The sequence below is a fragment of the Sebastes fasciatus genome, chromosome 22 (genome assembly GCF_043250625.1).
Source record: "Sebastes fasciatus isolate fSebFas1 chromosome 22, fSebFas1.pri, whole genome shotgun sequence".
Lineage (NCBI taxonomy): Eukaryota > Metazoa > Chordata > Actinopteri > Perciformes > Sebastidae > Sebastes > Sebastes fasciatus.
Window position 1 is genome coordinate 13985313 of NC_133816.1, and position 15443 is coordinate 14000755.

Sequence of the window (15443 nt, forward strand, 5' to 3'; positions counted from 1 at the left end):
TCTGAGAGAAAACTAGACTTCTGCACCTCCTCATGGCTCTGTTTTCAGGCTTTGAAATATCTAGCCTGTGACAGGAGACTTTAGCCAATCACAGGTCATTTCAGAGAGAGAGCGTTCCTATTGGCTGTTCATTCAACGGAGCCAGCTATCAATCACTTGCAAACATCAATGAAACGGTCAAACTAGGCAGCGCTGAACAAATATGAATCAATATTCTGTTACTGTAATGCCTATTTCTCGCCTCAAATGTTTTCAGAAACATCTTGTAGTGTACTGTTTAGCTGTAAATGAGAACGTTTTTTCCTCAACTGATCTCAACATGGCTGCAGAGTCACAAACTTTCTAATTTTACGGCTAAACAGTACACTACAAGATGTTTCTGAAGACATTTTATGAGAAACATTTTATTATTTTATAAGAGACCAACAGACATTTCTGACTTTTGGGTGCCCTACCAGTCTGGTCAAGATTACTAAAACCACCTTAGTTGAGTCCAAGTGAGACCAGATGACTTAGAAACAGTTATTTACAGACATGGTCACTGTTAGAGGGCCAATGTGGCATCTTTTAGGACCATCATCTCTGTAAAAAACAAGTTTCTCATGAATTGTTTATTGACTTTGCCAGCTCCTTTTTCCCCATAAAGTTGCACAGACGTGCCAATGGGGCAGTTCACATCCAAACGTGACGGGTTGGTCCCTGGCGTTCTCCCTCGTGTCCGCTTCTCGACCAATGAGGAAGGACCTCCCAGGTACTCTTCGCAAGATTTTGACGCCAGCAGCCAACAACAAAATGGTAACCTCCAAATTCCCCCAACCATCGTTGTCTCGGACGTGGATTCAAGGTTTGTGTTGTCAACTTCTAGTGTCCATTTTCACTTTCCAAATCAACTGGTATATCTTTTATTCCATATTTAAGAGTAATTAGTTTCTTACACTACAAAACGAAAGTAATCATAAAAGTAATACACAAATTAACTAATGACCTTTATAGTTTATGCTGTTCTGGGTGTGAATGTGAGCGTGAATGGTTGCCTGTCTCTATGTGTCAGTCCTGTGATATTCTGGCGAGTTAGCTGGGATCGGCTCCAGCCCAGCTGCAACCCTGGTCACATCACAATCATTTCTCAGCATCTAGCAGCATCTAGTGGCCATTAAAGGAACTGCAGCTCATGACAATTACAAATTACCTTCACCATTTACTGCTTGTTATTTTTTCCCCCCGTTTGTTTTAAACTAACACTTTTGCTTGGACCTTCTATCCAACAGTACATCAGAGCACCGGGGCTCGAGGATGGAGCTGCGGAGATCTTCCTTCTACAGCACGTTAGACCTGGTGCCACAGCTGGAGCACTATGCCAGCCCGCTGCCACACCGGCAGGCGAGGAGCCGTCCATCTCTTGAGGCTCTCCGTAGGGCATTTGAGGTAAGTTTTCCACCTCACACCTCACAGCATCTTACAGATTTAAAACATATTTTCTTTGTATAAAATGGATTTTTCTCAGGATGTAGAGTCGGACTTGGAGGTCAACACAGACTCAGGAGTTAGTAGTCTGCCAGACAGTGGAAATGAGGAGTCGCAAGCTGACCAGGAGAAAGCTCCTGTTAGATTTGGCTGGGTTACTGGAGTCATGGTGAGCAAAACTTGTGTGTATTTGAATGTTTGACTACTACAATCTTATAAAAACGTCTTACGGAGCTGTTTTTATTGAACTTTTGTCACAGGTTCGTTGCATGCTGAATATTTGGGGAGTTATCCTGTTCCTCCGCCTCTCGTGTATCATCTCTCAGGCAGGCATTTGTGAGTTCATTCCCTCCATACATAGGTCCCTTTTCAGTCCTGTGTTTTGTGGCTGTAACCTCTCATCTATGACTTTAATTGATTATAACCTTTACACATTATTTTGCATGACAATAGTGTGTGCACATTGCTGGTAGAGCTGTATCTCAGGTGCACGGTAAAACCTGAAGTCAGGGAAAAATAACAATTCCCTGCAAAACATAATGGAACCCATTTTCATTCACATATCTGGAGGTCAGAGGTCAAGGGACCCCTGTGAAAATGGCCATGCCAGTTTTTCCTAGCCAAAATTTTGCATAAGTTTGGAGAGTTATTTAGCCTTAGCCACAAGCTAGTATGACATAGTTGGTACCAATGGATTCCTTAGTCCGCTACAACCTCAGAAAGATCGATTGCGTTAATGCGTTAAAGAAATTAGTGCCGTTAAAAGGAATTTACGCGTTAACTTTGACAGCCCTAATAAATACCCAAAAATATCGATGTAGTATGGTGGTAATGTTGAATACCTTCATTCGTCTCGTCTCAGTGTTGACCTGGCTTATTATCCTGATGTCTGTGATGGTGACCTCAGTAACTGCCCTCTCCATCTCTGCCATCGCCACCAACGGGAGGGTGATCTCAGGTCAGTCAAAGTTGTTATAGATATGTGATACACTTCTAATTTTTACTTCTAAAAATAGCTGATTGGGCCTTTAAGACGGGAAACTTGTATTTGAACTAAAACAGATAGAAGACAAAAGAAATAAATATGTAATTTTATAAGATGAGAATTTATTAGGTAGTAATTTTTCCTGTCCCATTTAAAACTGCAGTATCCTATAACAACCTTGTCTCTGTGCCACTCTTTTGTGGTTGGTTGAACATCTTTTTCAGGTGGGGCGTATTTCATGATCTCCCGCTCTCTGGGCCCTGAAATTGGTGGACCAATTGGGATGGTCTTTTCCTTCGCCAACGCTCTGGCCTGTGCGCTCAACACCGTTGGCTTTGCAGAGGTGGTCCGTGATCTAATGCAGGTACTTATTATGTGTAAATGCTCTAAAAATTAGATACAGTGGCTTCAGAATGTATTTAGATCCCTTCACTTTTTGCAACTGTATGTAACTTTTAATGGATGAAATTGCCAATTTTGCCACAGTTTTAGACTAAACTGTTTTGAGGAATTTGACATCTTGAAATGAATAAATGATTATTGCAAAGTTATATACCAATATGTGAACTAAAAAATATTTTAACTGTCAAACAAAGGCCCAACGTTGACTTTTGACTGTATATACATACATTTAATGTTTGGAAAAATTTGGTTGTTTTAATGTAGGAGTTTGGTTTTGTCATGGTTGATTCAATCAATGACGTCCGTATTGTGGGCGTGATCACGGTGACTCTTCTTCTGCTCATTTCTTTGGCTGGAATGGAGTGGGAGTCCAAGGTGAGCACATCCTGACACATCTCACTTCATTTGCTAGATTTGTCCCATAAATCTCCTTATCTCTCACTAACTTTTACTCTTCGACATATGCTTTTCCTTTTTTTTCCCCTTCTCTCATTGTCTCTATCTCTTAGACCCAGATTTTGTTCTTTATAGTCCTCTTGGTCTCATTTTCCAACTATTTTGTGGGCACAATCATCCCTCCCAGTCAAGAGAAGAACGCCAAGGGCATCTTTGGATACCGCAGTAAGTTCAGGCCTCTCTGGAAAAACTACTGCCTTTTAATACAGCACGTCATCATCAGCTTTAGAGTGTATATACTTTATATTTATCAGCGAGAGTGTTTTTTGTTGCCTGTCACCAGGTGAGATCCTCATATCGAACCTGAAACCCGACTGGAGAGGACCTGAAGGCGACTTTTTCAAGATGTTTGCCATTTTCTTCCCCTCCACTATTGGCATCCTGTCTGGAGCCAACATCTCTGGAGACCTCAAAGTATGAAGAGAAAGAAGGCGGAGAGATACTTGTTACATCACAGCCACCAACAAGGAATACAAGAATGTTGACTTGTGTATTATTTCCTTTTGCAGGACCCTGCTACTGCTATCCCCAAAGGCACCCTCATGGCCATTTTCTGGACTACATTCAGCTATCTAGCTATATCTGTAACTCTTGGTAAGCTACTCATTCAACATGCTTTTATTTTGTATTAATTTGCTTCTCATTTCATGGGTGTAATTATCTGGACTGGTGGGGATTATTTGAGGTGCTAGGTAGTTTGGGGGGAGAGACAGGAGGCCTGAGGTTTTATCACTCATATTAAGGGCAGTGTCATCGGCATACTGCACAAAAAGATTTATCGGCTCAAAATGGTGGAAAAAGGAGAGACGTGACAGACTTAATGGCATAAACACTTCATGATGTAACACAGGACCCTTCAAACCTCACCACGGTGCCAATATAAAGTCCCTCTGGCAAAGAAACAAACCTCCAAAAAATCATCAAGGTTCCCAGGTTGGGTCTTAGTTACTAGGAACCTAGAGACCTGTGAAGACTTCTAGTTTGTACCTGTGAGCCATTTTCATCCCCTTACGCTGGACAATACTTTTTTCTGATTCTAAATCTGCTAAAGCTACAGTGGCAGAAAACTGTTAAGAACTTTCTGTGTTGGTTTGTACAAAGAATCATCCAAGATAAGAGAGCCAGCTACAGAAAAACAGTGCATTTACAAGCTATGTTGCCAGAAACCCAATAAAGCAATTATTGGAGTTGTATCATGACTATCATGTTTACATCTTCATCTTCCTCCAGCGTCGTGTGTGGTGCGGGACGCCTCCGGTAATATAAGTGACATTCTGAATGGAAACATCACTGACGGCTGTGTGGGTGTTGGATGTAACCTGGGCTGGAACTTCACAGAGTGCATCCAGTTGCAGTCTTGTAAATATGGTCTGGCCAACAATTTAAAGGTACCATTCAATTCAGAAGGCCTTGAACATGGAATAATGATATGTTTTTTAAAATCTCAAACTCTTTCCCTGGGTTTGTAAAATGAGCCAGTTGTCCGTACGTGTAAATGTTGTTATCTCTATTCACAAACTATTATATGAAATAATGTAAATACTCATTCTCAGTGTTGACTATTTCAACCAGGTACTGGGTCAAATTTCAGGTTATTACTACCTCATCACCGCTGGTGTCTTCGCAGCCAGCTTGTCATCTGCCCTCGGCTTCCTCGTCTCCGCCCCTAAAGTCTTTCAGGTGAGAAACCACAGTCATCTTTTCAGCTATTAAAATCTGGTACACTGTGTTTTTAAACATGGTTAATGTGTTCTTCTGTATTGTAGAGTATCCCCCAACAAAAACAGCTGTCACATTGTCTGTATATAAAGGTGCTATAAAGATATTTTCATGCTGGGATTCACATATCCAGTATAGAAAACCAGTATAGTCGGATATGTTTCACACAATTAAGACCAATTGTTTACTTTTGAGCATTAGACCCTACTGAATTTAGACATAGCCTAAGGTTTTCAAGGATTTATCACATTGTTTAACTGCCGGACCATGACCAGTGACAGAGAAGACAGGGTCGAATCTAGTCATATTCATGTAGCCTTTTATGGGAATGTCAGACTGTGAAATGTATCTATCAAAAGGGAACAACATGTGAGAAAATGTACAACAATAGAAACAGTCCATTAAATGCTTCATATCTATTCTAACGTATTTATAAATGTAGTAAAATCTAACATGATACACATATTAATAAGCTTATATTTTCTGCCTTATCTGTCAGTGTCTGTGCAGAGACAATATATACCCATACATTGGATTCTTTGCAAAGGGTTATGGGAAAAATGATGAGCCACTCCGGGCCTATATACTCTGCTACGTCATTGCCGTGGCCTTCATTCTCATAGGTGAATGTGATCTAATACTGTCGCTGTTTCGTTATTGGAATTATTGATTCACATGTTTGCTTTTATATGCTAATCTCTTCCCAAAAAAGGTGTTTTTGTTCTTTTAAATATTTCAGAAATTTCATAAGTTTGTGATTAGCTTTATCGAGCTCTGGATTCGTAATGTGTTGATTGACTGATTTCTTTCGTTACAGCTAAGCTGAACACCATCGCAGCCTTGATCTCCAACTTCTTCCTGTGTTCCTACGGCCTCATCAACTTCAGCTGCTTTCACGCTTCAATCACCAACTCCCCCGGTGAGTTACCGGTTTGTCTTCGCCTTCCAAAACGACCCACACAAGCTTTTCTGGCTTTCCAGCCTCCTTCCTAATATGTTGCACTTCATGGTCCTTAACTTCATGCCTTAAACCCCTAATCCGAATTTTGCCCAGTGCACCAAAAGGGCTAGAGCTGACTAGTCTGAAAGAAGACATGTTTGCCCAAAATCCCAAAATTGAGGTGTTATGTTCTAAGAAATCAAACTTGGTACAAGTTTTTCACTGTTTTTTTAAATGCAAAGTCATGAAAGCCATTTGCCTTCTGGCTGCTATATTGGACAGAGGTGTGGCTATGTGGATTACAAGGCCTGTGGAAGGAGGCTGGGTCACGGGCGGACATGGGTCTTGGGGTATGGGGTATAACACATGTGCAGTGTAACTGGAGCTGCGGTCGTGCGTTGCGATTGGCTCAATTTCGGCAAGTGCACACCAGATTTTAGTGCGCTGTAAATGTGTTGTACCCCAAAGATATGACGGGCTGCTGGCGCGTGACCCAGCCTCCTTCAATAGGCCTTGGTGGATTAGAGGTTATGTGTTATGAAAGTCATCCTTTTCTCATTGTCGCCCCCCTTTAGGTTGGAGGCCATCGTTCCACTACTACAGCAAATGGACAGCTTTGTTTGGAGCGGTGATCTCCGTGGTGCTGATGTTCCTGTTTACCTGGTGGGCAGCTCTCACCACCTTCTGCATCATCTTCTTCCTCTTTGGATACGTCAACTACAACAAGCCAAGTAAGTCCAAAACAGATGGTATGTTTGTGTTCTGATAAGACTAGCACGGCCAAGATTAAAGAGTGGAACAAGTCAGAACTGTATGATTGCTCTTTTGTCACCTCACTTGTGTGCGTTATGATGTCCACAGAGGTAAACTGGGGTTCGTCAGTCCAGGCGGGTACATACAACATGGCTTTGTCATACTCCGTCTCTCTGTCTGGTGTTGAGGATCATGTCAAGAATTTTAGGTGAGTGACCAAAAACCTCAGTCAGTATATAGATTTCTCTCCATAGTATTTGTCTAATCATTTTTTTTAACTGGAATTTGATCTGTATTCCTTCAGACCACAATGTCTCGTCCTGACTGGGCCACCAAACCAGCGCCCAGCCCTGGTGGACTTTGTTGGATCCTTCACCAAGCACATAAGCCTCATGATCTGTGGAGACATAATCACGGTCAGTCAATCTCGACAGTTCTGTTCCCAAAAAGGCAACGAAGAGAGATGATTCATATGTCAAAGAAACGATCCAATCCTCAACATCCTTACAGTAGCTTTTCATCATCAAATCTCCTTGTCCTCCAGGAGCAGGAGAGGCAGACTCGGCCGCAGGATGCCACAGATTGGTTGGTGAAGTGGATGAACAAGAGGAAGGTGCGCTCCTTTTATACCCCTTTTACTGCCGACAGCCTCAGAGTTGGAGCTCGACACTTGCTGCAGGTAAAACATCTGCTTGTGTTTATCTGTGGGAATCAATTCAATCGTACAAAGCCCATTTACTGGGAGTTTATCTGGCTTCAGATTCTGTTTAGGATGATGACTTGTAATTTTGTCTTTTTCGTACTTATATCTCTTCTCAATTTTTTCTTAGGACACATTGTCTATCCTGTGTTTTTATTTGTCTTTTATGAAACTTTAAATATTATTGTTTTCCTCATTTCTACATTTTTTCAAGGCTTCTGGTCTTGGCAAGCTGAAGCCAAACACTCTGGTTCTGGGTTTCAAGGCAAACTGGAGGGACAGTTCTCCTGAAAGCATTGAAGATTATATCAACACCATATAGTAAGTGTAGTTAAAGAGGACCTATTGTGCTTTTTTCCTTTCCGTTATTGTGTTATATACTTGTTTGTGCATGTAAAAGGTTTGTAAAGTTACAAAGCCCAAAGTCCACACCATAGGGAGTTACTCTCCCCCACGGAAACACTGCTCCTGAACTGCCTGAAATGTCTTGATTGAAGTCCCGCCTTTTCTTCTGTAACATGGTGATGTCACCAAGTAACACACTTTGCATAACGCCCTCAAACAAAGCTAGTTAGAACGGAGCTGGAGTGGAGTCCGAAGAGTTTGGTTCGGTCGACCAATCACAACAGTGGGCCAGCTGACCAATCAGAGCAGACTTGGCTTTTTGAGTGAAACAGAGCGTTTCAGACAGAGGGTGAAAAGAGGTGCAGCTGCACAGCCGGTATGAGAAAAATAAAGCGTTTTTTGAAGATTAAATCAAGTAAACATGTTCTTGTGGAAACCCAAAATACAAGTAAGCACCTAAAAAGAAGCATTATAGGTCCTCTTTAAAGGCAAGACAAAAAAAATGGTGTTGACTTTCTCGATTTCACTGGCATTGAAAGATTACCAAACTCTCTAAAGTGGAAATATTGCAAACTAATTACTCCAGTCTCTTTAGTTACAGATGCAATAATAATGATTGTTATTCATTTGTATCAACATTTCCACTTTAAAACTCCCATTTTAATCACCTCTTCTTCTCTTTTCTCTAGCGATACCTTCGACTCCAACTACTGTTTGTGTATCTTGAGGATGATGGATGGGCAGGATATCTCTGACCAGTTTGATTTTGAAGGTTAGAAATCCAAACTTCATCAACTCTTTGAATTTTCTCTGCTTTCATACATGACATATTTGTAGAAAACAACAACGATGGTGAAGTATGTAAAGTCTGTCCTCCAGTGAACCAGGGCTTTGAGCCCGATGAATCTGTTGAAAACGATGCCCAGCAATCTCCTGAGAGGGAATCAGGTGAGCATGCATAAATAAAGTACACAATACTCCCTCAGTCAGTCACACATACCTGACGTAATAAAGTCAGTCATCCTCTGAGTACATTTTGAGATGTACCGTAATGCCGCATGACATCAGTGGAGACACATTTTATTTTTAACGGGCTATAATCAATATTTTCAATCAAACGACCGTTCACATATTTTTATATGCATTCAACCCGTTCTCACTACCAACTCGTCGAACTAACGCTGTCACAGTTGACGACATCTCCGATAAAGGCGACAGTGATCAGATCAAGACAGTGTTTCAGAATGACCAGGGGGAGAAGACCATCGACGTCTACTGGATAGCTGACGATGGAGGTTAGTTCTGACAAAACAAGCACAATGCTTATTATTATTATTATTATTTTTTTTTTTTAAACTGTTCAACTGTATAGTTTTAGTACAATAATGGTCAGTGGACACATATTTTCTTAGCTGCAGTACTTCTTCTCTTTTAAGGTCTGACTCTGCTGGTTCCTTACCTGCTCACCAGGAGGAAACGCTGGCACCGCAGTAAGGTCCGGGTCTTCATAGTAGGAGATGAACAAAACATGGAGGAAGGCCGCAATGAGTAGGTTTTTCTCTTTTTAAACCTTCTGGGATAGGTGAATAATAATGTAATGATAATAAGTACACTTTCTGGTGAGCATGAGATAGCTTCCCATCCTGATGATTATCAAAAACACCAAAAGAGAAAAAAAAGGTCTTGGTCATGCCACTTCTCCTGAGGTACAAAATTAACTCACAATGCACCTATTTGTAATTAAACATCAACTTCATATACAGTTTAGTATTGTTGGAAAAGTAAGAAGAACATTGAGGAAATGGGCAAAGTTACAAGTAATAATGACTAAGGCTGCATTCACACAGGCGTTTCAACGATTCGCCACAGGGTTGTGCAGAGGTTTGGGCGAGACCCTTTAATGGATTATTAACGACTGACATATTTTGTTCTCTCATGTCTGGGTTGTAAAGCTCTGTATCGCTGGTTATGTGATTGGCCACCTCAGCGTGATGTTGGGGTTTTTTTCTCCAAAAGTCGATTCTGTTTCTACTTTTCATTTTTTTTGGCACCCCATGCGGCCGCCACAGCACTACCCTCATTCAAAATCAATGGAAAAGCTTGCGTTTTCGCCGCACCACCTGAGCTTGTGTGAATGCAGCCTAAATGGTTTTCCCCATGAAATACGTTACCTGTTGATTTTCAGAAGGGGCTTTGATCTGCATTTATACAATTGTATCTTTTTTTTTTTAAACCAGATAGTTTCATATTAAATCCATTTTTTTATTTAGATTAAATATATTTTTCATGCAGGTAAATTTAATTATAAACTGGTAGATTTCTGGGGTATTTTGTGCGATACATAAGCATTTCAGATTTCATGGATACGTTTGTGTTGCAGTATATAACAGGTGGTCTATGGAAAGTGATGTGCTGAAACTTTGACTCGTGTTGCTTTTAGGATGATCGCCCTGCTGAAGAGGTTTCGTTTGGATTTTAATGATGTCACAGTCATGACGGACAGCGAGAGGCGTCCACATGCCAAGAAGTATGTCCAGAAAACCTTTGAAATCATTCACTGTCACAACATACACTGAAATCTGATCAGTTGTGCTGATAAAGGAACGGATCAGTCTTTAATAACAGGCTGCCATTTTCACTATTTAGCTTTAATTTTGAACAAACAAACTACAAGACAGTCTCCATGTGCAGTATTTATTTACTCTGGCGTACCCCAGTGGTGGTTTCCAAGATGACACCCCCATGGATTGATCCACACACAAACACATGCTAAAATCACATAAAATGTTAGATTTAAGACGAACCACATTGGGCTTTTAATGCACTTTTAACCATAATTTGTGCAATTATTCAACTGGGCACCAATGCTACATTTGAACTGTTCATTTCAAGAAATATTCTTATTTAACTCATATATTATTCTTGCATTTATATTCAATACACTTAATAGATCCCACTTTTCAGCATTTTTTGTTTACTTATTTGCACTGTGGTTGTAAACTGTATGTGTTTGATGCACATATTTTTACATATTTCTTATTTGTATTATATATTTATTAGGGCTGTCAAAGTCAAATATTTTTTTATGCTAAATGTTGTACCTGTGAGGGTTTCTAGAAAATATGTGTCATTGTTTTGTATTGTTAATTGATTCCCAGTAATAAACATATACATACATTTGCATAAAGAAAGCATATTTGCCCACTCCCATGTTGATAAGAGTATTAAATACTTGACAAATGTCCCTTTTAAGGTACATTTTAACAGATAAAAAAAAAACGTGTGATTAATCTATGGACAACAAACATGGACAATCATGTGATTAAATGACCGGCAGACACTTGGCGTTTAACAAATGTTAAGAGGTCTTTGAACTTTCAAAAATCAAGACTAGATTTCTTTTTGAGTTAGAACTGTTTGTATTTCAATAAAAAAATGTTCTCTGTCCTTCATCTCACGCTGACTTCTGTCCTTCTGTTCTTGCTGCTTCTAAGCCTCAGTAGGTTTGTGGACAGTGTCGCCCTCTTCATGCTCCATGATGAACAGCAGGAAGGTGTCTCAGTTCACGAGCTGAGACAAAGCGCCCCATGGGAAATAACAGACAAAGAGTTTGAGGCCTTCAAACTTAAGGTGTGTGTTGACGGATACATCATTCATGTCCAACATGTGTAACAACATGCTGATTCTGATTCTGGTTGGTGTCATCCACTGTGTCACATGTCTCATATTCATTTCCTCCCTTCACAGTCTGAGAGAAAAGTGAGGCTGAATGAAATCATCCGGAGGAATTCACAACATGCTGCTCTTGTGCTTGTGTGAGTACACAGTTTACATTATCAGTTCAGGGTATGAAAATATTACATCAAGGCTCATCAGATTTACTGCTAACTGGGCATATTTAATGCACATAACATCCGGAGATCCTGCACCTCTGACTTCTAACTGAGGGCGGACAGTATTTTTGATATATTAAGATATATTGGAGATATATTCCCACTTTCTGTCTCAAAATTTAGTTTATTTAATAGTTTATTGGACACTATAATGTAGTTGTAAGCAGGTACGTTCACCCACTCATCCATCCATCCATCCATAGCTGACATTGGGCGAAGGCGGGTTACACCCTGGACAGGTCGCCAGACTATCACAGGGCTGACACATAGAGACAGACAACCATTCACGCTCACATGCTTTAGGACGTGGCTATCTTGTGATTGACACTTCGCTACCGCGCCGTTGTCCAGTCTGGGAGTTGTCCGTGTTTTCATAGTAGAACTTTAACCCTTTCACAGTCTGTTTTTGGTCCATGGAAGTTAATTGTAACCTTTTTGTTTGTTGTGAGTGGTCTTGTTCTTGTTCTCTTCTAGTTTAGTTTTAATATTTACACAATATACAGTAGGTGAAACATGTATACAGGCCTCTCTATCAGCATTAGGAGATGAAAACAATACATCGTCTGATGTCCACAGGGATGCAAAATTTCCCTTGCAGATAAGAGATGGGAAAGATAATGTGTCTTTGGGCTCGTGCAAACCATAGCGTGCACTTATTTGACTATAATTATCCTCACAGAGTAAGTCACATAAGAACAGTGTTTGTTCTTGCTGTGCCATTTGAATTTGTTTGTGTAAATGTGATGTTTTTTTCCAGGAGCCTTCCTGTGCCACACAGCGACTGCCCCAGTGCTCTGTACATGGCCTGGCTGGATACTCTGACCTGTGGCCTCCACTGCCCCGCGGTGCTGATACGAGGAAACCAGCAGAACGTGCTCACTTTCTACTGCCAGTGAATCCTCTCTTACAGGGACACCAAATTAGAAAAAAGTGATACAAGATGCACCCAGACTCAAAGAGAACGACTTTCATCCAGATAGTAAAGTAGTCTGAGATACCGAGTGGCTATGCAAACTGTGCTGTCCTGGGTTGTTCACAGGTTTCCAACCCTGCAACAGCCAGTATGTGTTCTTCAGCAGCTACTGACACTGCACCAAAAACCAATATGAGATTTTCTTAATGAGGTCACCATGAGCCTCCAGAACGGCTACATTGCTCTTTGGTATAAATCTCTGGAAATCTACTAAAGGGATGAACACCACTCTTCGAAAAAGACATTCCCTCATTTGGCTTCGTCTTAACACGTCGCTCCACAATCCTTCGTAAACGTTCAGATCTGGTGACTGTGAAGGCCTTAGCATTTGAGCCATAGCTTGTGTCATTCATTACATAGCTTATTAATGGAAGTATCTGTTTGTTTTGCTTCTCTAGTCGTTTATCCAAGTTTTTCCTTTAATTTGTCTCCCATCTATGTATATATACTGTACATATTGTATCATGCTGTTAACGGAATTCATCACTCCAAAATAACTCCCTATTTACTATATTCTGTATTAGGGCTGTCAAAGTTAACGCGATAATAACGCTAATTTGTTTTAACGCCACTAATTTCTTTAACGCATTAACGCAACTTGCAATTTTTAGGTTGTAGCGGGCTCAGTTTTAAAGCTAGAGTGAAGATACTGGCATTATATGAAACTACGTTGGTACATGGTACCAACCATGTCATACTAGCTTGTAGCAAACGCTCCAAACTTGCCCCAATAGAATCATATTACAGTCTGTAAGCAGCTCTCCCTCAATATTGGACCAATTTCAGAAATGGTTGTCACTGTTAGTCAGTTTGACACAAAAACATGGGAAAATAGGGTCCAGTTTGAAAAATATCAAAGTTACCCTTTGAGGTTTGTACAGGTGTCCCACAAGGGTCTATTCTTGGTCCTTTTTGTTTTGAGAAACAAGCTTCTCAAAACTTGCTAGTTTTTGTAAAGTTAGTGCTATTTACTAAGCTTGAGATGCTTATTAGTATAATTACTAAATTATATAGCATAATTAGTTTATACTGTACAATGTCCGCTATTTTATTTCAGTGCCATAGTTATGAATATGAAATGTATGCTATACAGTGCACTCGTTTACCCTGCTAGTTGCGGGTACACGAAACAAACCGGGTCCATCTCGCCTGTTAACAATTAACAAAAAGCCTGCTGTGAGTGTCTATTATCTGAGAACGAATCTGGAGAATATATATTGAAAGTTTAAGAATATTGAATGACAATCTGAGACAAAATTAATACATTTTAGCAAGAATTTCATTGCATATTTGGAATTTTGTATTTAAAAACCACTAATTGCCGTATGTGTGAACATTAAACGAAGTGTACATCATTTATTGCAAAATAAATGGCAGAAATGTAGCATAGAAATGTAACATAGATAGTAAATAACTATATTATAATATAACTTTAGCTAGTTACTGAGCCATTTGTACATGTGATATAACACTTGATTATTGTTCTAAGCATGCTGGAGTACCTTTGAGTTTTTACCAGATTTCAACTTTGGATCTTTCTGAGGAAAAGTGGTTTATACTTGTACTGTATAACCAATTTATTAATTTCTTTAAAGTGACTGTAAGAATCAGAAATGCTTGTTAACAGCAACACCTGTGGCCGTTAAGTCAACGAAAATCAGCGTCGGGTTCGCGCTTGTGCTCGCTCTAAATAGACATGAACGAGCATCGCTCAATACAGTGAGGCGACACACGTCAGCTTAAACCACAATATCACTCTTTATTTCACCTGCTTGGCAGTAATGTTAGCTGACCAGACGAAGGTCTCTCCATGAATCACTGCTGATCCTAGTGTTAGCTTTTTCTGCCTCAGCCTCCCGACCGCGGCCAGAGAGAGACACCGGCACCCGGTCGGAGACGATAAAGTTTCTCGCTGCGGAGCCCCGTCACTTCACAAGACACGGAATACCTCTGTTGGTCTGGAGGAGCTGCAGCAGTTATTTCTGCACAAACATCCACTAGATATTCTCAGGGCTAAACTAAGTCTTCTGCAGTGTGTAGTGTGCGCGCAGGCACGTGAGGTGGAGCGAAAGAGCGAGAACGAGCGCGGTGTGTGAGTGAAGGCAGTCAGGCAGTTAAGCAGAGACTCCGGCCCTGGAGACCAAAGCTACGGTCTCCCCCGCGTCCTCCGACCGCGGCCAACACTGTTTAACAGAAGGGCTTCACTAGATATAACTTTCCGGTTTTGGTGCTTCTGTGTAGTTTGTATTGGAGTCTTGAGTGTGAACAGCGTAGCCACACGCGAGCATGCATGGGACACCGACCCGGATTGATTTATTCGTGTAAGAAGTTACAAACAGTCCCTTTAAATATCAATTTTCTTTTCTTTTTTTTTTACAAATAATTGGATTCTAGCTTGATAATGTTTTGCTTTTACAGTACATCGTTCTATATGTGATATTTGATTATTTCCCTACAAAATGATGTGACATCACATAGCCTGTGAGTTATTTGTGTCGGCCATAAGCTGTGTCAGATGTGTCTGAAATTTGAATCCTAATAAAATAATTAAAAAAATAAGGAAAAATTATTGCTGGCATGAGAGAAGCATTGTCTTTGAATTTGTTTATTTAGGATCCCAAAAATCACTATCTTCAGAGCTCAAACATTGAGTCACATGTAAAGCAAATTCAATATTTTCCCAAATAAGTGGCTAGATTTTCTGACCCCTTTTCTTTCAGACATCATTAACCTGCACTATTTTTACAGGCTGCATTTTGTGAAATGTACATTTCATCTATTTAATATTGTGATACGTTTGCTTTCTATAAAAC

General features: G+C 40.3%; 1 protein-coding gene across 1 annotated transcript; it reads left to right on the plus strand.

Annotated features, from left to right (window-relative positions):
• The first annotated feature begins 1293 nt into the window (after positions 1-1293).
• LOC141760331 (solute carrier family 12 member 3-like) lies at positions 1294-13012 on the plus strand. Its single transcript, XM_074623018.1, has 26 exons — positions 1294-1425; positions 1505-1633; positions 1725-1800; positions 2327-2422; positions 2674-2813; positions 3116-3226; positions 3361-3472; positions 3591-3721; positions 3817-3901; positions 4538-4695; positions 4880-4987; positions 5526-5649; positions 5844-5945; positions 6542-6697; positions 6828-6927; positions 7024-7135; positions 7264-7398; positions 7634-7740; positions 8454-8536; positions 8644-8712; positions 8955-9059; positions 9201-9312; positions 10205-10291; positions 11259-11394; positions 11512-11579; positions 12415-13012. Exons 1-26 carry the CDS (start codon positions 1294-1296, stop codon positions 12551-12553), a joined length of 2913 nt encoding a protein of 970 aa, XP_074479119.1. The 3' UTR covers positions 12554-13012.
• The last annotated feature ends 2431 nt before the right edge of the window (positions 13013-15443 follow it).

Excerpts from the sequence above, each read along its gene's own strand:
- LOC141760331 (XM_074623018.1), top strand. The coding sequence starts at position 1,294 with ATGGAGCTGCGGAGATCTTCCTTCTACAGCACGTTAGACCTGGTGCCA. Across the intron at positions 3,473-3,590 it reads GGGCATCTTTGGATACCGCA|GTGAGATCCTCATATCGAAC; the intron begins GTAAGTTCAGGC and ends GCCTGTCACCAG. Across the intron at positions 10,292-11,258 it reads AGGCGTCCACATGCCAAGAA|CCTCAGTAGGTTTGTGGACA; the intron begins GTATGTCCAGAA and ends GCTGCTTCTAAG.